Below are 21,333 nucleotides of genomic sequence, written 5' to 3' on the forward strand. Positions count from 1 at the left end.
TCAGTTGGTTAAACATCTGCCTTCGGCTCAGGTCATGATCCCAGGGTCCCGGGATCAAGTCCCATGTCAGGCTCCCTGCTCTGCAGGGGTCTGCTTCTCCCTCTGCCCTTCTTCCCACTCATTCTCTCAATCTTTTTCTCTCTCAAATAAATAAAATGTTTTTAAAAATAAATAAAATCTTTAAAAAAAATCTGGGGCACCTGAGTGTTGGGCATTAGACTCTTGGTTTCAGCTTGGGTCATGATCTCAGGGTGGTAGGATCGAGCCCCTTGTCAGGCTCTGCATTCAGTATGGAGTCTGCTTGTTCCTCTCCTTCTGTACACCCCTCAGATAAATGAATAAATAAAGTCTTTTAAAAAATCATCAGCGACTAACTTCCTATTCCTAATATGAATCAAATCCAAACTTTTTAACCTGATGTATTGCTTGGGAAAACATAAACTGTAACTACATAGTTAAATATTATTTAAGTTATATATTATTTTATAAGGTTTTAAAATTTTATTTATTTACTTGACAGAGAGAGAGAGAGATCACAAGTAGGCAGAGAGGCAGGCAGAGGGGAAGCAGGCACCCCACTGAGCAGAAAGCCCAATGCAGGGCTCAATCCAAGGTCCCTGAGATCTTGACCTGAGCAGAAGGCAAAGGCTTAACCCACTGAGCCACCCAGGCGCTCCTATTTCATAGTGTTTTACATAACTATAAAACATAAAGCCCAAAATTTTAGTGCTGTAATGAATAGAAATTGATTTATTGGTCAAGTGAAGTCCAAAATGCATGCTACTGATTTTAGCAGGCAGTTTTCTCCCAAGTGGTGATTCAGGGAACTAGGTTCCTTCCAACCTGTGGCCCTACCATCTTTAACATTTGGCCTTCAGGGTCACTGTGCTTAAGGTCATATTCATCAAACCACAAAGGAAACAAAATGAAGGATCTGCCTTGGGAGGTTTCATAGGTCAAGCCTGGAAATGAAACATACTACTTAAAAGGAAACTGAAAAATGTGGTCCAGCTATGTGTCCAAGAAAAAGAAAGAGATTCTGAGGGATGCCTGGGTGGCTCAGTGGGTTAAAGCCTCTTCCTTCAGCTCAGGTCATGATCCCAGGGTCCTGGGATCGAGCCCCACATCGGGCTCTCTGCTTGGCGGAGAGCCTGCTTCCTCCTCTCTCTCTCCCTGCCTCTCTGCCTACTTGTGATCTCTGTCAAATAAATAAATGAAATCTTTTTTTAAAAAAGCTGAACTTTATATGCTGTTCTTATATGATATCCTAGACTCCAGTAAACATTATAAATTCCCACTTCTGAATCTTTGCTTTAGGCTAGAATAAGCTTTGCCTTCCTAGACCTTGTCCTGTCAAATTATCCAAATCCAATCCATCCTTCAAATATCTATATGTTATATTCATTCTTTCTTTTTTAAAAATTTTTTAAAGATTTTATTTATTTATTTGAGAGAGAGAGAACACACAGGGGGAGGGACAGAGGGAAAGGAAAAGGAGAGAATCTCAAACAGACTCGGCACTGAGCAGGGAGTCCAACGAGGGACTCGGTCTTAGGATCCTGAGATCATGACCTGAGTGGAAACTAAGAGTCCCATGCTTAGCCAACTAGACCACCCAGGTGCCCCTTTATATTCATTCTTTCAGCAAAATTTATTGAATACCTAGCATAGTACCTCACACATATATTTGTTGAATAAATCTGTTTCACATCACCTGTGCCTTGTGCATAAAACCCAGTGAACATGTCCCTTAACATGTCCCTTAATTTTTTTTAAGATATTTATTCGTTTACTTGACAGACAGAGATCACAAGTAGGCAGCGAGGCAGGCAGAGAGAGAGAGGAAGGGAAACAGGCTCCCTGTTGAGCGGAGAGCCCTATGCGGGGCTCCATCTCAATACCCTGGGATCATGACCTGAGCTGAAGGCAGAGGCTTTAACCCACTGAGCCACCCAAGTGCCCCTGTCCCTTAACTAATTAATAGCACTGTTTCTTAGAACAATGGAAGTTGGTATCACATACCAGCAGTTTTCGTGATAGAAGCTCCATATACTGTTTGCGCTTGAATCCCGATTCTACCATTTACTAGTTAGATGATGCCAGGTAAGTCACTTTAATTGTGCCTCAATCCTTATCATATGTAAAATGAGGATAATAATAGGACTTACTATATAAACCTGTCATATCAAATGGAAAAATTCTTAGCATAAACACATTGTCAGCATCCAAAAAATGGAAAATGTTTTTGTGTTTTGTTTTGTTTTGTTTTTAGCTCCAGCTGACACTGAATTTTCTTCCAAGTCTTTTTTTCTGGGTGGAAGACAAAAACCAAGAACACATGGGACATGGGTCCCTGAACAGGCCCCATTCTTAACCCACCCCAGGACCTTGAGCCAGCTCCTCATCCAACAGCTTATTCCCCAACTCATAAATCCTGACTAATGACACAGACATGTCCCCTAATGTTTGTGAAGCCCAGTGACTTATTGTTTAGTGTTTGGAGATCTTCAGATGAAAGGCACCCAAAGGCAGGCACCAGACACCCTATCCAGTAGTAAAAGCAAAATACTACCAAAAAACTTGGAAAAAGCAGAGGTTCCTTAACTTAGTGAGCAGAGAATTAAAGCAAGCACCCAGGAAGAGCAAGTCAATCCTTAGACTGTAATCCCTTAATACAGAGATGGAGAGAGAGATCATTTTGAATGCCTCGGACTCCCTAGAGATTCCTGGAGGGTCCAAGAAGGGGTAGGCAGGAGGATGCCCAAGTCTTTAATTTGACTTAGGTTGTGGGAGGAGTGTGAATCTTTCACCTCTCCTAAATAAAAACAAGAGTAGTAACATGTATTGTTATCCTAATTCATTTAAGCCAGTTAAAAGGCTTGGGCAAACCAGCCTGTCTAAGTGGCTTGTTTGTGAGTCCTGAATTATGAACTCACATAATTGAATTATGTCAGTCTCCCCTTTCAACCTCATTCTTTCTTCCCCTTCCCATCACCACCTCCACCTCAGGCAATGGTCCCCTTCCTAGACCTAGAGGCCACTCTAGGAAAGCCCAGTCCTGGTGTGTATTGGCAGGCCCCTGGCACTGAAACCTTCGAGGGGTGGGGAGAATTTATATATATGCACACACATAGTGGTGCATACCACTGTTTTTACAGGGGCCGCCCCTGAGGTCGAAGCAAAGAAGAAACTGCTACCACAACCAGTAGTTCCCCGTCCCTAAATAGTAGGTAGCTGGGGGTCGTGCAGCACTGGAGTTCTACCATTGCATAGATTTGATACTTTTAGAACGGTTCCTTAAGCATTCTGGGCTTTAATGTCTTCATCTGCAAAGTGCGGATAACATTATCCACCCCAATGCTAGTCGTGAAAAGCAAACCTGAGCACGTAACGCAACGTGCTCAGCACCCCCGTAAAGCTTTACGTAGGCGGCGTTAGGGCCCTAACTCCTCCCCACCATCCCACCCACCACGTACGTTACAAACCAGCAGTCGCCACTAATACAGCCGGCCCCCTTTTGAGGAATCATGGGCCGTGAAGTCCTTTGGTGAACACACCCTCGTTTACAGTCATGGACGTGAGAACTACGCCTCCCAAGTTGCCGCAGGGAGGTAGTCGCCAAGGCCGCCCTCTGCTCCGCCCTCCTCACGCACGGCTTCCTGGGATATGTGGTCCCAGATCCTAGCCAGCTCTCCGACAAAAGAGGGCGGAGAAACCACAAACCCCAGAAGGCCTCGCGTCCCTTCTTCTCCCTCCCCTCCAGGAGTCGGACTGCTGTTTTTGTTGTTGGTGGAAGGTGAGGGAACAGCTGATCGGAGAGTGGGGTAAGAAACTTGGCCTAATTTGGGGGCGATCTGATGCGGGGGGGTCACCCCACTTTCCAGTCTGTGGAAGGGTAACCTAAGGGAACTGTAGAAGGGAGATGCCGGAAGTTTTGGGTTTTAATACTTTCCGTAGTGGAGAAGCCACCCCTACTGTTTTAAGAGTTCTGGGTCTCAGGGGGGCCCCCCGATCAGGAGGGTGCCCCCTAACTGTTTTCACCTTCTCCTCGGTCCTTCTCTATAAAGCTTGTTACGTTTCAGGTAGTTGGGAGAAGCTGAAATATTTACTCATTCTCTTCCAGGCAAGACTTGACCCTCGCAAACCTTCCCTTTCTCCTTACCCTCCCGCCCCAATCCAAAGGCCTTTACTGCGCTGAATCGCTGGGGGAAAAAAAACCTCCCAAGTGGTAGAATGTTAAGGAACTCTAGAGCCCTGCAAAGTTGGGAGGAGGGACTCTCGCCTCCCTCTTGAACACTTGAATCTAGCTACACTCATACACTTTAAGTGCCCAGAGCTTTGTTTCGGGTCTGGCGAATGTTTCCAGCTGTTATGGATTTCTTTGTGGGGCATATTTGGTGTTCCCCAGGCTTAGATCTTTGCAGACAACTCATCCCTACTTAGACCATCAGAAGAATTGTATTTGGAGAAAACATAGGCTAATTTTGACTGGGGGCTTTTCAGAGATCAAACCCCCAAGATACTTCTTGTCCTGAATCCAGTCCTTATTTTGGAGGGAGAGGTTGCTTGTTTTTTGAGAACTGGCTCACCTTTCCTTCTCTACTGAATTTCTGTTGTTTTTTTAAAGTCCTGGGCCCAACTTCAGCCTGACATGGAGTTGTGATGTTTAGGGGTGTGCACATGAGTACCTATGGCTGATTGGATGCCATCTTCTGCAGCTGACATACAATGAAGATGAGTGGGCTGGAGAGCAGTGATGGCGAGGGCCGTCTCACAGCCTTAGGCTGAGGAGTTCTGTTGATAATTGTTGTTCCTCACCCCATACGCATAGTTCCACCCAACTTGGAACACCTCTTCCTCTCAGTCCCATCTTACAGCATGCCTCCAGTTCCCCATCCAGGCACTTAGAATCGAGGCCAAAGAGGGCAGAAAGAAAATAGGAAAATACTGCAGCTGGGTTAACATAGTCAAACCAGTAGGTTTCTAGTTCTGTTCCCAGCAAGAGCTGAAGAAAATAATGTTAGGTTCTGTTTGAATTATCTCTCCCTTCTCTCAGCATCACATATATATTTCCCCTTCTCAGGGCCCCTTACTTCCCACCTTCCAGGCTATTCCCTACCAGGGGTGGGGCTTTCCTGGCTCCAGGCTCCCACATTCCATCTCCCCACACCACCACGTTCCTGCCGAGTGTTTCACTCCACCCTTGAAGCAGCCGCCTCCAGAATTCTTAACTTCCTGGAGTAATGAAGTGGAGAGAAAAAACCTGTCTTTCCCTATATCCTCCCTTTCACTTTGTCTCTTGAATGAGAGCAGAAGCTTTTTTTTTTTTTTTTTTTTTTTAAATTCATGAAGGTGGACAACTCTGAGAGGGGAGAGAACTGGGACCTCAGGGGCCTGAGGATGGGACTGTTGATCCCCCCGAGCCACTTTCCAGCTCTGAAGACTCAGTCTTTACTTTCTCAGAGATTAGTTGTTGTTTTCAGATGTCATGAGTCGTCCTGGGTAGAGCTGGAGTGTGCAAGGAGACCCACTCAGAATGAGGGACCCCACACCTCAGTTGGATTTTGAATCCAAGAGCTGAAAGATACGGGGGATGGGATGGGGAGGTGGAGGTTGAAGGATTTGGAATGCTCAGGATGTTAAGAGGTAGAAAAGGAGGGACTCAGAAGGCAGAGCCCTGGATACTGAGACTTGGTCAATGGGGCTGTGAAAAGGGAACAGAAATGAGAGAGAACTTAACTCTAGGAAGAATCTATGACTCAGGAAAGGAACAATGTGAGACAGGATAGGGACTGACTCAGAAGGCCAGACCTATGTTCTGGAAACCAAAATGATACCTCCAAAGGGTTGTCTAACCCTCAGGGGCTGGAAACGAGATATGCCTTCATCTCCAGGTGTAGTGACAGGAGCTGTGAGTAGGTGGATATGGAGTTGGGGGGAAGAAGAGTTGGATTGGAGAGATTGTAGGATATTAACCCTTTATTTCAGAGGAGGGCCGATATCTTCAGGGCAGGATGGAAGAATCATCACTAAGCCGGGCACCTTCCCGAGGTGGAGTCAACTTTCTGAATGTAGCCCGGACCTACATCCCCAACACCAAGGTGGAATGTCACTATACCCTTCCCCCAGGCACCGTGCCCAGTGCCAGCGACTGGATTGGCATCTTCAAGGTATCTCTGAACCTTCTTTTGGCTCAGATTTATGGGCCATGAGTTGGTTGGAATAAGGGGAGTGACTTAATCCTTGGGTTCTCAACCTCATGTTGGTAGAAAAGAAGGGAAAAGATGTCACAGGTAACTGAGGGCTTCTATGTAAGCAGAGCTCATCTTCTCCCCATCTTACCTCTGCTCTCTTTCTCTTTTTTTAAGATTTTAGTTATTTGACGGAGAGAGAAAGAGAGAGAGAGAACACAAGCAGAGGGAGTGGGAGAGGGAGAAGCAGGCTTCCTGCAGAACAGGGAGCCCAATGTGGGGCTCGATCCCAGGACCCCGGAATCATGACCTGAGCCAAAGGCAGACACTTAATGACTGAACCACCCAGGTGCCCCTTAGCCTTCCTCTCTTCTGCCACAAAATGTCCCTCCACTTTGGCTGTCTCTCATCATCCCTGTCCGTATAACAGCATCCTGTCCCTGGTCAATCCCTCAGCCCTTTCTGCCATTCATAGCTTATAGTTCCATCACTTTACCCCTCTCCCACCATGGTCCTTCACAGGTGGAGGCTGCCTGCGTTCGGGATTACCATACATTTGTGTGGTCTTCAGTGCCCGAAAGTGCGGCTGATGGCTCCCCTGTCCACGCCAGCGTCCAGTTCCAAGGTACGAGGGAATATGGAAGGTCCAGGATGGAGAAGCCAGGGGCATAGAGGTGTAGAGGAAAGTGGGCTCAGAAACAAAAGTTAGGCACAGACAACAAAGAAGAAGAAGTGCAAATAAAGAAAATAAGAACTATATCCAGCAGGGCTCAGCAGACATAGAATTGTGGGATTATTATAGAATCAGGGACTTAGAGATGGAAGGAGCTATAGAGGACCACTAATCCTGCCTCCTATGAAAAAAAAGAGGAAGTCCTCTTAGGGAGCTAGGGGTAGGGAAGAGGGAAGGAAAGGTGGGATCAAAGATTAAGAAGGTGGTGTTAGATTCTGAAAGACCTGGTTTTGTATCTCAACTCTAATACTTATGAGCTGTTTGGCCCTGGACAAATTACTTAATCTCTCTGTCTACTATCTTAACAATAAAAGGGGGTGCCTGGCTTAATAGGTACAATATGAAGGTTTGAAGTGATACAGGTAAAGGGTTAGCGTAGTGCCTGGTACAGTGTGGGCACTCAGTAAATGGTAGCTAGCATCATGACGATGATGGTAGGTTTGGGAAAGAGAGGAAGGACAGGACTAGGCAGAAGGGAGGGACAGGAGTATCCCAGGATATGGAAATACCCTGTGGGAAGTGGAGAGAGAACAGTATATGGAACAGGGAACAAGAGGCTAGAGCCAAGGGCAGTGGGTGATAAGTCACATCAAGGGGAAGGGAGACGTGTCAAACACTTGAGGGCCTGGGATCATATCCCGGGTCCATTCCTCTTCCCACAGCCAGCTACCTGCCCAAACCTGGAGCCCAGCTCTACCAGTTCCGATATGTGAACCGCCAGGGCCGGGTGTGTGGGCAGAGCCCCCCTTTCCAGTTCCGAGAGCCAAGGCCCATGGATGAGCTGGTGACCCTGGAGGAGACCGATGGTGGCTCTGACATCCTGCTGGTTGTCCCCAAGGCCACCGTGCTGCAGGTGAGAACAGTACAGCAGAGCTGCTCCTAGGCTGAGGAATGGGTGGGCAGCAGGGCAAGGGACCCCTTCTCACCTAACCCTCCCCTGGGCTCTGGCCTCAACCAAAGACCTTGCTGGGAGTTACACAATCTTGCCGTTTAGAAAGTCTCGGTCTAACATAGACACAAGCATGTAGGGCAGAAAAGCAAGCCGCCCACAGGCCACTGTCACTCAAGATTTCATAAGTACTTTTTGAGCATTCCTCCCAAGTGCCACATCCTGTTCTAGGCCCTAGGGGAAGATATAAAGGGTGGAGGGAGGCCACTCCAGGGAAGGAATGTTCAGAGGAAGGGGAGGATGAGACCTATGTCCAGGACAGGTGAGGAATGAAAGCAGATAGTATGGCCCTAGATAATATTGGAGGCTCTCGAGCACTTGAAATGTGACCGGTCCAAATTGAGATGTACTATATGGGTGAAATACACAAAGGATTTTGGAGACATTGTATTTTAAAAAGTAAAAGATCTCAATAATTTTTTATATTGATTACATGTTGAAATGATATTTTGGGTAGACTGGGTTAGACAAAATATTATTATGGTGAATTTCACCTGTTTCTTGTTATTTTTTTGAAGTATCTACCAAAAAATTTAAAAACTTTGTGTGGCTTGTATTCTTTGCCCATTGGACCAAATAGACCAAACAGAGAAGAATTAGAGAGTGAGGGCAAATGTTGGCAAAGACTTCCTAAAGGCAGAGAAGGGACAGGGACAGTTGGGGGAGGAAGTACATACACTCCCCAGACAAGAGGACAGATTTGAGAAGGCTCAGGAGGTGAGAATGAGTAACTTGTCTGTGATGGAAGTAAATTCTTGCCTTCTAGAACCCTCTGAACACACAGAATCAACACAAGAATAGGAAGAAGATGTTTGTATCTTAAGTCAGACATGTGTGCACTCCTACCCCATAATCAGTTTTGTTGTTTATTTATTCTAATTCCAGCGTAGTTACCATACAGTGTTATGTTAGTTTCAGGTGTACAATACAGTGATTTAGCATTCCTTCCATTACTCAGTGCTCATCATGATAATGGTGATAGTCCCCATCACCTCTTTCACCCACCCCCACCCACCTGCCCTCTAACCAGCAGTTTGTTCTCTGTAGTTAAGAGTCTCTTTCTTGGTTTGTTTCTTTCTCTCTCTCTCTCTTTTTTCCCCCATGCTCATTTGTTTTGTTTCATAAATTCCACATATGAGTGAAGTCATATGGTATTTGTCTTTCTCTGACTGACTTATTTCTTTTGGCATAATACTCTGTAACTCCATCCATGTCATTGCAAATGGCAAGACCTCAGTCTTGCTTATGGCCAAGTGAAAGTTGTGTGTGTGTGTGTGTGTGTGTGTGTGTGTGTGTGTGTGTGTATACCATGTTTTCTTTATCCATTCAGTATTCAGTGGACACTTGGGCTGCTTCCATAGTTTGGCCCTTGTAAATAAGGCTGCTATAAACTTAGGGGTGCACTTTTCCCTTTGAATTAGTGTTTTCATACTTTTTGGGTAAATACTTAGGAGTGCGATTACTACATCATAGAGTAGTTCTATTTTTAACTTCTTTTTTTTTTTTTAAGATTTTATTCATTTATTTGACAGACAGAGATCACAAGTAGGCAACGAGGCAGGCAGAGAGAGAGGGGGAAGCAGGCTCCCAGGACCTTGGGAATCATGACCTGAGCCGAAGGCAGAGGCTTTAACCCACTGAGCCACCCACGCGCCCTATTATTAACTTCTTGAGGAACCTACATACCATTTTCCGCAGTCACTGCATCAGCCTTCACTCCCACCAACAGTGAGAGAGTTCTTTTTGTCCACATCTTTGCCAACACTTCTTGTTTCTTGTGTTTTTTATTTTAGCCATTCTGACAGATGTGAGGTGCTATCTCGTTATGGTTTTGATTTGCATTTCCCTGATGTTGAGTGATGTTGAGTATGTGTCTTTTGGCCATCTGGATGTCTTCCATGTTCTGTTTTTACATTTGTTATTCTCATTACAATTACCTTTCAACAATATATACTAAGAGATCACTTTACAAATGAGGACAAAGACACGGAGAAGGTAAGTAGCCCATTCAAAGTGAAATAGCTTGTAGAAATCGTAAACCTATATCTGTCAGGTTCCAGAATAGATAAGGTAAAATTCAGGGAGCCATCCCTTTTGTCTGCATGGATTAAGAGAGACTTCTTCCAAGGTTTCCGGAGCTGGTGTGTCTGGTGGTGGGCAGGCTTCAGTAACACCCCAAGGCTCCCCTTAACTCCCCTCTTTATATCTGTACTGATATAACTTCCCAGCCCCGAATGCATCTGCATAGTGATAGCGACGGGAGCATCACAAACACAGCCCACCTCTTCATCCTACCCCCTGTAGAACCAGTTGGACGAGAGCCAGCAAGAGAGGAATGACCTGATGCAGTTGAAGCTGCAGCTGGAGGGACAGGTGACAGAGCTGAGGAATCAAGTCCAGGATCTTGAGACTGCTCTGGCAACCGCCAGGCAGGAGCACGCTGAGCTGATGGAGCAGTACAAGGTGGGAGTTGGGCCAGGTGAGGGTGGGGCCTGGCTGCTCACCCAGGGTCCAAAATCTAACCCAGTGAAGATGGAAAAGGAGAGATACTAGTGGACTTTTAAGATGGTTCTGGCATCAAAAATTAGCTTTAGGGAATAACAAGTGGGATTAAGCTTGAGGTGACAGGAGACACATCGCAAACATAATGTGATAAGATTCTTTGCTCGCAGTAGTAGTGAGGGAGGGTGGAGGTGGCCATGTTCACCAGCAAGGGAATGTTCCCTTGCAGTTTCTTTCTCAAGGAAGGTGACAGGGTAGAGGGGTGAGAACAGTCAAATTCTGGTATGCTCCTCCTAAGGCCTTGTTCTGTTCTTTGAGAGGTGAGTCTCAACTTCATCTTTCTGAGGTAACCTTAATTCCAGGGGCTTTCCCGGTCCCATGGGGAGCTCATAGAAGAGAGGGACATCCTGAGTCAGCAACAGGGAGACCATGTGGCGCGCATCCTGGAGCTGGAAGATGACATTCAGGCCATCAGTGAGAAAGTGCTGACAAAGGAGGTGGAGCTGGACAGGTGAGAGGACCTCCTCTGCCCCTGTTCCTTCCTTTCATTTCCTGTCACCCCCAAACTCCAGCCTCTCATTTCAGGCAGCAGGCGAACCCGCTGTGTCATGTGGTTATCCCACTTACAGGGGAAATCTTTTCCTGCCGAGCTCTTCCATCTTTCCTGATCCTATTCTGTATTCCTCACCTTCAGAAGTCATCATAGTTACTATTTATGGTACAGCAAAGGCTAAGCAGGAGCCAGGAGCGGAGGACTTGGAAGAAGAGAATGGATAGAATAGTCAACATGAGATAAGAGAGGATGGATGTCAGATTTTACCACAGCAAAGATTAGAGGGGCGCCTGGCTGGCTCAGTCAGTGGAGTGGGTGACTGTTGATCTGAGGGAGGTGAGTTTGAGCCCCTCATTGGGCACAGAGATTACTTAAAAATCTTTTTTAAAAAAGAAGAGGGAGCACTTGGGTGGCTCCGTTGCTTAAGCATCCAACTCATCAGTTTCCGCTTAGGTCATGATCTCAGAGTTGTGAGATCAAAGCCGGTATCAGGCTCCATGCTGAGCCCAGAGTCTACTTGAGATTCTCCCTCTGCCCCTCCCCCCAACCCCTGTGCCCCTGCTCCAGTGAGCATGCACATACAAAAGCACTGTTTCTCTCAGTAAATAAATATATTTTTAAAAAAATAAAGAAAGAAAAAACTATTATTTGAAAAATAATAGAAAATGAAAATAAATTCAAAAAAAGAAAAAGACTAAATTCCGTTCTCACTGTTAGGAAATGTTCAAACTAATGATCCAGGAACATTACAGAATCTCCTGAAAAAAGGCATGAGTCATAGAATGTTAGCACTGGGAGGAATATAGGGTATTTAAGAGGGTGGCTACTTCAAAAAGCAGCCTCTTTCAATATCAGACAACTGTCAATTTTTTATCTCTTGGATTGAACCAGACTTTCCCTTCTAGAACTCCTTCCTCTTACTTTCCTCCCTTGGTCCTGGTTTAGACCTCTGGAGCCACACAGAATGAATTTCCTTCTTCTACCAGACAGCTATTATTTCCACCGGATAGCACCGGCTATGCCTGTGCTTCAGATTTTCACCAGGAGAAACACCCTAGTTCGTTCTTTCATCAAATCACACAATTAAGCCTCTTTCATTCAGGATCGGCACATCTAATATCTATTTTTTAAACTCCTTAAAGGAAAGAAGCACATGAGCCAAGGCCCAGAGTAAAACATGAGTTACTCCCTGAGACCTCTCCAGTGCAGAATACGTTAGTCTTGCCCTAGGGAGCTACTTAATGTCTAGGTTCTAAATCATGGACTAGAAAAGCTGGGATCAGACTGAGCGTCTGGAAGAGATTAGGGACTGTCTAGACCAGGGGTCAGTCACCAATGGCCCATGTGCCAAATGTGGACTTGCCACCTGTTTTTGTACAACCTGTGAGGTAAGAATGGTTTTGACAATTGATTAATGGTTAAAAAAAAAAAAAGATATGAAAAGGAAGATAGGAAATTCATATTTCAGTGTTCATAAATAAAGTTTTATTGGAACAGCCATGCCATTCACGTACATGTGCTCTGGTGCTGCTTTTATACTACAGTGGCACAGTTGAGTAGTTGCCACAGAATCCTCCCAGCCTGCAGAGCCTGAAGTATTTACTGTCAGGCCCTTTACAGAAAAGTCTGCCAACTTCTGATCTAGGTCCAAAGTTTATAATCAATCACGGCTGTTCCTTGCCTAAAAAAAGACTGGGTTCTGGTCTCTTGATGGAACGAAAACAACTAGGAAGCTATCCACGGAACATTCCTTAAAATGATACATAAAGAGAAAAGCAAAACTTTTTTCTAGATTGTGCTCTAGAACCAGGAATCTTGGGTACTTGGGGCTTACAACGTGATCACCGTGGCCTGGGGATTTGAACATCCTAAAGACAAGTGGAGGTCTGAGCCTAGAGGAGCACCAGTAGAAGAGCTCAAGACAGAAGTCTGAGTCCCTCATTGCTTCTCTGGTGACCAGTCGGTCATCTGACGTTCCATCTCCCCACTCACACAGGGTGAGGGACACAGTGAAAGCCCTGACTCGGGAACAAGAGAAGCTCCTCGGGCAACTGAAAGAAGCGCAGGCAGACAAGGAGCAAAGCGAGGTAAGGGCTCAGAGTCGGTTCGCCTTCTGAAGTGTCCCTGCAGTGTTTACTAATTAAGTCCTGTCTGAGTGCTAAGCACCAGAGTGGATAAAAATGTTAAGAGAACATTGTATGCACTCTCCTAGAAAGCATAAAATGTACACCCAAATAGGTTTAGTCAAAGTGAGATATGTTAAGCATCATCAGGGAAGAATGATAAAGTGTTGTGGTGGGGTGGCCCTGGGTGGTCCCATGTCAGGCTCCCTGCTGAGCAGGGAGTCTGCCCCTCACTCTGCTGATGTTCTCTCTTCCTCACTCTCTTTCTCTCAAATAAATAAATATAATCCTTAAAAAATAAAAACTAAAAAAGGGAGCATAGGGGTTCTTGGCTGGCTCAGTCAGCAGAACGTATGACTCTTGATCTCAGGATCCTGAGTCCAAGCCCTACTCTTGAGCATAGAGCTTACTTTAAAAAAAAAAAAAAAAGGCAAAAGTGGGGAATAAACTGGCCTAGTATTTTCCAGCCTTTTTGGCTTTCTGCCCCACCTCCCCAGTAAAGTTTTATGTCTTCTGTGAAACCTCACTAAATAGATAAAAGCAGTATTTTATTACTATAAATTTATTTTTATAAATTCAAATGTACAGTGTTGACTTAGGAGGTAACAAAGCAATAAGGTAATTCTGATAGATGCCAGACCTTGAAATCAGAGGTTATAGGTAACCGCTCTGTCAGCCTCAGCAGCTAGAATATTTCTGTATTGTATTTGGGTTGTGCAGTACCAAGGACACTTTGAGTCTCACACACAAGGAGGTGCCAGGGACAGCCATTGTTTGACTGTCCACCTAGCCATCTCAGTGTGCTTTTCAGTTCAATAGAAACTTCATTCTGAGGTTTGCACAAAAATTAATTAACCTAGACTCATATGGCAGTGGATTGAGACTTGTATTAACTTGTGAGTCTGTGTGTTGGGTTTTTTTGGTTTTTCTTTTTTAATAATTTAGAAGAAGCTCGGATCACATATTTGCAGAACCTCTATATGGCTTCCTCCAAGCCCTAGGCTTCTGTAGAAGAATATGTGAAAACCATTTGCTCAGCAGTGAGGAGTAGGGAGAATTTGAGTAGACAGAGATGAGAGGGAGGCCATTCTGGAAACAGAGAAATATGCGGACAAAGGCTGAGCGCCCAGAACACTCAGGCAATTGAATGTGTGGGTGAAGAGTTTGAGATAAGGCCTAGGTCAGATTGGAGAGGACTTGGAGTTTAGTCTTTATTCTGTAAGCAGTGAGCGACATCAGTGATTTTCAGGGGAGCGTGACACGTACTTAAAAAACAGAACTTTAAAGAAGATTCATGTGATTTTCTTATAGGAGATGAACTACTTACGGGATTATTCAATAATCCAAGTAGGATATGGCCAGGGCCGGAGCTGACATGGTTGCAGCGATAGCAGAAAAGAGAAAATGGCTGTGAACAAGATGGAGCATGAAGAGTCCGAAAGCTTTTTCGTGGGTCGTTAAGGAAAACAGAGCCAAGCAGGCATAGCACCGACAGATCCAGCCTGAGTGACCTGAGAAATAGTACCATGGGTGGAACTAAGAGCAGAAAGGAGTAGAGTGGGAGGTAGAATGTGCTGAGTTTGAGGGCCTTATGGTACATCCAGACTGAGTTTTGATCTAAAAGGAAGAGCAGATGGGCACCTGGGTGCCTCAGTCAGGTGAGAGTCTACCTTCGGCTCAGGTTGTGGTCCCAGGGTCCTGGGATAGAGTCCCACATTGGGCTCCCTGCTCAGTGGGGAGTCTGCTTCTCCCTCTCCCCTGCTTTCTTTCTCTGAAATAAATAAATAAAAATCTTTTTAAAATAAATAACTAAAAGGAAGAGCAGAGAAGCAGAAATGCTGCATGGGATACCTAGATGCATGTAAGAACCTGCCCAGGCTGGGATACTGGTACCTCATGTTGGGAGCTGGAGACTGGATATTCAGGACTGAGTGGCTTTGAGCTGAGACCCTCAGCTGGCTGAGAATGGCTGGGAAGGGCCCACAAGAGCTGAATACTTAGGTTTGTGTTAAACCTGGAAAGCAGAAACTTGACCTCTCTCATCACAGTGGTTCACCCGCCAGCCACCCCAAATACATAACACCCCTTTCCTTACCTATTTACCACTCCATCAGGCTGAGCTCCAAATGGCACAAGAAGAAAACCATCGCTTAAATTTGGAGCTACAGGAAGCAAAGGGCCGGCAGGAGGAACAGGGTGCTCAGGCCCAGCGACTGAAGGACAAGGTGGCCCAAATGAAGGATACCCTAGGCCAGGCCCAGCAGCGTGTGGTGAGTGAAGCCCTCAGGCAACAGGAAATAGAGGAAGTTCCAAGGGCTCACTATAGAAAAGTCTGGGGGAAAAGACAAGGCTGGAGATGGAGCAGGGCAAATCTTGAGCCCAGAGGCAGTGGTGGGTAGCAGAGAGCCTGGTAACCTCTGTGGCTCACGAGGGACTCATTGGGAACCCTAACTCCATGTTCTCTTGTCTGCTGAGGCCGAACTGGAGCCCCTGAGGGAGCAGCTTCGAGGAGCCCAGGAGCTCGCAGCCTCAAGCCAGCAGAAAGCCGCCCTTCTCGGGGAGGAGCTGGCCAGTGCAGCGGGAGCCAGGGACCGCACAATGGCCGAGCTCCACCGCAGTCGCCTGGAAGTGGCCGGAGTCAACGGCAGGCTGGCTGAGCTCAGCCTGCACCTGAAGGAGGAAAAAAGCCAGTGGAGCAAGGAGCGTGCGGGGCTGCTGCAGAGTGTGGAGGTAGAGGGATGGGGGCACCTGGCAAGCTCACAGCCACTGCCCCCACCTCCATGGGGCCAGAGCCCCTCAGAGGACAGAGGGATGAGGATCTTCAAGAACTCAGGGATGGGGAGGGGCTCCAAAGGAGGTACAGTTAGTTCACTGTTTAGGGACGACCTGTCCCTAAGCAGGGTGCCCCTGTCCCTTGTAGAACCTTCCTTGGTTACCATCTTGATTCAGAAACATTTACTGCCCCAGGAACTGGGCCCCATCAGTAATGCCCGTTCCTGATTAGCAAGGCACCTTCTGGCATGTCCCTTCCTTCACTGAGAAGTATAGGGAATGGGAAAGCCAAGAAAGGGAGAAATTGCTCCCCAAATACTCATTTAAATAAAAGAAGGAGCACAGTGAGCAATGGAGTTATTGCCAGTAGTGTCTGTTTTCCTTCACCTTTCCCCTCCCATGTTCCTCTTCGGCCACGTCACAGGCGGAGAAAGACAAGATCCTGAAGCTGAGTGCAGAGATACTGCGACTGGAAAAGGCAGTTCAAGAGGAGAAGACCCAGAACCAAGTGTTCAAGACTGAACTGGCCCGGGAAAAGGATTCTAGCCTGGTGAGGCGTGCAGCCACCCATGAGTCCAGTCCTGTGGCCTCCTGAGGCCATGGTGCCCCTTCTTGCTGTCTTGGGTGTGGGCTCAGAAGTCCTGGCTGCTCACTCCATGTTGAGTGGTCTCTTCCTTGCACTTGTCCCACAGCTCGTTGGTTTGAAAGGTACAATGTCCCCTTCTGTTCTCAAGACACATATCCTGAGCCTCTCAGGGGTGACTTAGGAGAATTATAGAGTGCCCTGCCATGACCAGGGCCTCTGCATCCCAACCCCGAGGCCCTCACCCAGGCCCACACTCCAAAGGCAAAGTCTGGGACTCAGGCGATTGCCTCCTGTGATCAAGACGGGAGTCATGGAAGAAGCATGTCGGGACTTCCCTTGTGTGAGTTGGGGCAAAAGAAGGACAGAGGCACAGAGAGACATGGCTCTAGGTTGGTGGGTCCAGGTCGCAGAGCCTGGCTTCCTGGAGGCACATTCTAGGCTCCCCACTCCCTCAGGTGCAGCTGTCAGAGAGCAAGCGGGAACTGACAGAGCTGCGGTCAGCCCTGCGTGTGCTCCAGAAGGAAAAGGAACAGTTGCAGGAGGAGAAGCAGGTGCGAACCCATGACTCAGGCTCCCTGGATGCCAGAATTGAGGACTTGAGGGCTGGGAACTTCGGATCTTCCTGCCATCTCTTGGCTTAGAAACTGTTATCTCTGAGAGAGCCCAGAGGCGAAAAATGGGACCATGCCTCCTCTCGTTGGCCGATTTGACAGGATAGGAGAGGACTGCCAACAGGGAGGGAGAGATGCAGGGGATAAAGAAGGGCTCCTGGGTAGGGGGGAGTGAGGCTCCACTTTGAGGTGCCCCCCACTGTAGGGAAGGCATCTCATCCTGAGGAACTCAGAATTCCTCTTGGGTGCCCAGGGAGGTGGGATCCGCAGGGCAGCAGGGTGGGCACCCTCCCAGCCTCACCCACCTCTCCACCCCCAACGCCAGGAGCTGCTGGAGTACATGAGAAAGCTGGAGGCCCGCCTGGAGAAGGTGGCAGACGAGAAGTGGAGTGAGGGCACTGCCACAGAGGATGAGGAGGCGGCCTCGGGGCTGAGTCTGTACACCCCCAGTCTTGTAACACCACTTCCCCTCACCCCATTTCCTTGCTGGGGAGAGCTGCGTGTGGCCCCTCTGGGAGCTGCTTCCACCTTTTGTGTCTTGCCCTTTTCCTTCCCAGACACTGGCCCCTGTCTAGTTTAACCTTATCCCTCATCCAGAGGAGACAGCCCAGCCAGCCTCTAACAGCTCATCCTTCTGTGCCCTCTCCTCACTGACAGGCTGCCCAGCAGCTCTGACAGACTCAGAGGATGAGTCCCCAGAAGACATGAGGCTCCCTCCTTATGGCCTGTGTGAGCGCAGAGACTCGGGCTCCTCTCCTGCTGGGCCACAGGAGGCTTCTCCCCTGGTTGTCATCAGTCAGCCGGCTCCCATTGCCCCCCACCTCTCAGGGCCAGCTGAGGACAGCAGCTCTGACTCGGTGAGCAGTGCAGAGAAACAGAGCCAGGGGCACTGGGGAGGGGGAAGGGGGAGGGTGGGTCATACCCAAGTGGCCTAGCCTCTGGAGCAGTAAGTCTTAGCTTCACAGGGCTCTCTTTTTACCCTGAGGGAGAGGAGGCAGGCCCAGCCTCTCTTCAAGGCCATCCAACGAATAACACCCCAAAACCCAATCCAACCCAATAGCCTTACTGCTCTCCACCCCTGCTCCCCACTTTGCTTCTTACCCGCCGGTCCCCATCAGAACTCCTGTCCTGCCTCACTCCTACTGCAGCCCACTGTCCACTTGTCTGGGCCTAGACTACTCTTCTCTCACCTGTTCCAATGGGCTGCTACCCTGTCTTGGGACCCTCACTACCCCAAAACCCAGTCCTATCTCTTTGGTGCCCAGGAGGCTGAAGATGAGAAGTCAGTCCTCATGGCAGCTGTTCAGAGTGGGGGTGAGGAGGCCAATCTGCTGCTTCCTGAGCTGGGCAATGCCTTCTATGACATGGCCAGGTGAGTGCAACATGGGCAGACCAGGAGGGAGGTGGGAGGATGCCAGTGGAAAGGGCATCCGGGTGCATAGTCCCCATGCCCTTTACCCAAGCTCCCTCTTCTTGGCCCCAGCCAGGAAAAGGTATGGTTGACACAAAGTCACCCACCACTCAAAATCCCAGGTGCCTTCAGGTCATTCCTGCCCCCATCTTACCAAGGCACATGTGCACTCGGGCCCTGCCTTTAACTGGCTTCTGTGTTGTTCTAGCACCATCTTCCGTGGAGCCCAAATTGCCCTGCATCCCCTCTCTCCTGCCCCTTCCCCCTCCCCAGCCACCAGGTAGGTACCTAGGCTATGTCTGGGGAGGAAGGGAGGTGGCTGATGCCCCCAGGGATGCGGTGAGAGAGAAGACTGGAATCCATCTGGCCAGCTCTGAGATGTCCCTCTTCCCTGACTCCCCCGGGAAGCCCTCTGGGTGATGCAGCTGCTGGGGCGGGGGGGTTCAGGTATCAGATTGCCCCATGGGCCTTCCCTTTCCTTTCGCAGGTCAAGAGGGGAAGGCAGGGGGAAAGAGATTTTATCATCTAGCCCCCAGCTTTGCCTTGAGGCGAGATGGGCTCAGGGCAGGGAGGGGGTGATGCTGTCATCCTTCTCAGCTGGAGCAGGAAGATGAAGGACGATGTCAGACTCATTTTCAGCCTCATTAGGCAGCAGACGGAGATGGAGGGAGGAGAGCAGGGGGCTGGGGGATGGGCCGCGCACTACACAGCAACTGGCAGGGTCTAAAGAAGAGAGGACATGGAAAGCCAGGAAACCAAGCTCCAGGAGTGTGGCGAGAAAGATGCTGTGGGTGAGCGGGGGAGAGAGAGCCCCCAGGGAGCTGCCTGAGGAACCAGGGGACCTGGGAGCCCAGGGGCATGGATCCCTTTCCCCGAGGTCCATAAGGCAGGAGGACACTGGAGCGCACTGACCCTCTCCTTTCCCTCTGTCTCCTGCAGTGGCTTTGCAGTGGGTCCCTTGTCAGAGGCCAGCACTGGGGGCCCTGCCACCCCGCCGCCATGGAAGGAGTGCCCCATTTGTAAGGAGCGGTTCCCGGCCGAGAACGATAAGGATGCGCTGGAGGACCACATGGATGGACACTTCTTTTTCAGCACCCAGGACCCCTTTACCTTTGAGTGAGCTCACCCCTCACCCCAGGACATGCCCAGATACACTTACACACAGACACACACTCACGTACAGACATATACTTAGGTCTAATATCTTTCCTGATACGCGGGGCTCCATGATATTCTGTTCCCCAAGAACCGCTCTCTGAACCGTGTTCATCCTAAGCTCTTGCCTTCATCCTGTCCTGCCTGGGGCTCTTCTGTCCAGGCAGGGGCCCTCCTTGGAAGCAGTGGCTGACTTCACCCCCTGAAAGCTGTTTGGGAGGAACCAGGATGGAGGAGAGCATCCCCCGGGGGACTTGAATCACCCCCTCCTAGCCCTGGTTGCTCTGTCACTGACACGAGCCACCACCCCACTGCCACCACACTGCCACAGACACACACACACACACACAGGCACTCGCACTCTCTCTCTCACACACACACACACACACACACTGCTGCCCCAAAGCCAATTCCTGGGGCACCCCACCCACTTTTAGTCGGGGTCTGTGCCGGTTTACCTGGGTTTTCTCAGGGTCCTGCATGGAGGCGGTGGCGGCATGGGCATCATGGCCTCTTTGGGTCTCTCTCAGTTCTGAGTTTCAGTGGTTCTTTCTGTTCCCCCCCCATCCCAGCCCCATGGCCTGCACCCCGCCCCAGCCTTTCCCACACCATTAGGTATGAAGTTTGGAGGTTTCTTTTGTATTTTTGAGGTTTTCTGTACTCTAGCTCCTGCCCCTCTCTGCCATCCCTCCCCCAGTGTCCTCACATGGAAAGAAATAATGTATTTGTGCCTTCTGTGAGGGATGGGGGGAACAAAGGGTCCCAGGTGTCCCCATTTCTCACCCCTTCCTCCCTCTCCAGGCTCCCCCACAGCAATAAGAGCTTTCCTTCATTATCCCTCCCTCGATCTGTAGTTTGGACAAATATATTTATATGATATGTATACCAATTCTAATAAAATGTGTTCTTATCATGAGGTGTGACTAGAGCAATGAGGGCCCAGATGCCTGGCTCCTGGACCATACTGGGGGGGGAAGGGGAAGGGAGGGAGGGGACTCCCTGCTGCCTTATGCGAGACAGTGCCTGACAGCATTTCCACATTGTGCCTCCTGATAGGCCGAGGAGGAGAGGGGTTTTTGTCTCAGGTTGGGGGGCTGGGGTCTGGCTTGGAAAAGACTGCAGTGGCCGGAGGGCAGGGCGGCAGGAGCAGACTGATGGGTTGACATGGGCCCTGACATGGAGTGGGGCGGGGTGGGACCCAGAGTTGTAGGCCCAGGTGCATGTCTCAGAAGGCAGAAGTTTCCCCTGCTCAGACCTTCACCCTCCATAGCAGCCGTCCCTGTACTGTGGGCCAGAGGCAGGCATTACTCCCACCAGCAGTTCACCCCTCCTTGAGGAACCACTTAGTAAAACATACCCTAAACTGCGTACTTCTATAGCCTATTTGATATTCCTTCCATCCCTGCCTTCTTTTCTCCCTCTGCTGTCGTCCTCATGTGCACGTATGCACACTCGGACTCCACTGTCACAAAAACATACCCATCCACTCTAACCAGCTTCACAGGCTAGACATACACACGGCATCATAAAGCATTTATTAAGGACCTATGCGCTCACCAAGGCTCTCAGCAGCACCCAGCACCGGCCCTGCCTATAGCCCCCTTGTTCCCCATCCCAGAAGCTCCCTTAGGAGCCACCCTCCTTTTTCTTCAGTGCCTCTGAGCTGGCAACCTGCACTGATCTCTCTCTCCACCCACCTGAAATCCCCCCAATCCACCCTCCTCCCAGCCCCACCTGGATGACATCT

At 48.8% G+C, this 21,333-nt stretch overlaps 1 protein-coding gene across 3 annotated transcripts; it reads left to right on the plus strand.

Annotated features, from left to right (window-relative positions):
- Positions 1 to 3,697: 3,697 nt before the first annotated feature.
- CALCOCO1 (calcium binding and coiled-coil domain 1) lies at positions 3,698 to 20,502 on the plus strand. 3 transcript variants are annotated; one of them, XR_009356676.1, is made up of 17 exons: positions 3,706 to 3,824; positions 5,989 to 6,170; positions 6,714 to 6,816; positions 7,587 to 7,777; positions 10,178 to 10,336; positions 10,738 to 10,886; positions 12,925 to 13,015; positions 15,166 to 15,321; positions 15,527 to 15,781; positions 16,248 to 16,373; positions 16,865 to 16,960; positions 17,346 to 17,454; positions 17,678 to 17,877; positions 18,286 to 18,392; positions 18,640 to 18,711; positions 18,919 to 19,222; positions 19,371 to 19,417. XR_009356676.1 is itself a non-coding variant. In XM_059185138.1 (16 exons), the coding sequence occupies exons 2-16, from the start codon at positions 6,015 to 6,017 to the stop codon at positions 19,549 to 19,551; spliced, it is 2,151 nt and encodes a 716-aa protein (XP_059041121.1). In that variant the 5' UTR covers positions 3,698 to 3,824; positions 5,989 to 6,014; the 3' UTR covers positions 19,552 to 20,502. The 3 variants fall into 3 exon arrangements, 2 of the variants coding, with proteins under 2 accessions (XP_059041121.1, XP_059041120.1); XM_059185138.1 differs by lacking the exon at positions 18,919 to 19,222 and having other exon boundaries at positions 3,698 to 3,824; positions 19,371 to 20,502; XM_059185137.1 differs by lacking the exons at positions 18,640 to 18,711; positions 18,919 to 19,222 and having other exon boundaries at positions 19,371 to 20,502.
- The last annotated feature ends 831 nt before the right edge of the window (positions 20,503 to 21,333 follow it).

The sequence above is a fragment of the Mustela lutreola genome, chromosome 8 (assembly GCF_030435805.1).
Source record: "Mustela lutreola isolate mMusLut2 chromosome 8, mMusLut2.pri, whole genome shotgun sequence".
Taxonomy (NCBI): domain Eukaryota; kingdom Metazoa; phylum Chordata; class Mammalia; order Carnivora; family Mustelidae; genus Mustela; species Mustela lutreola.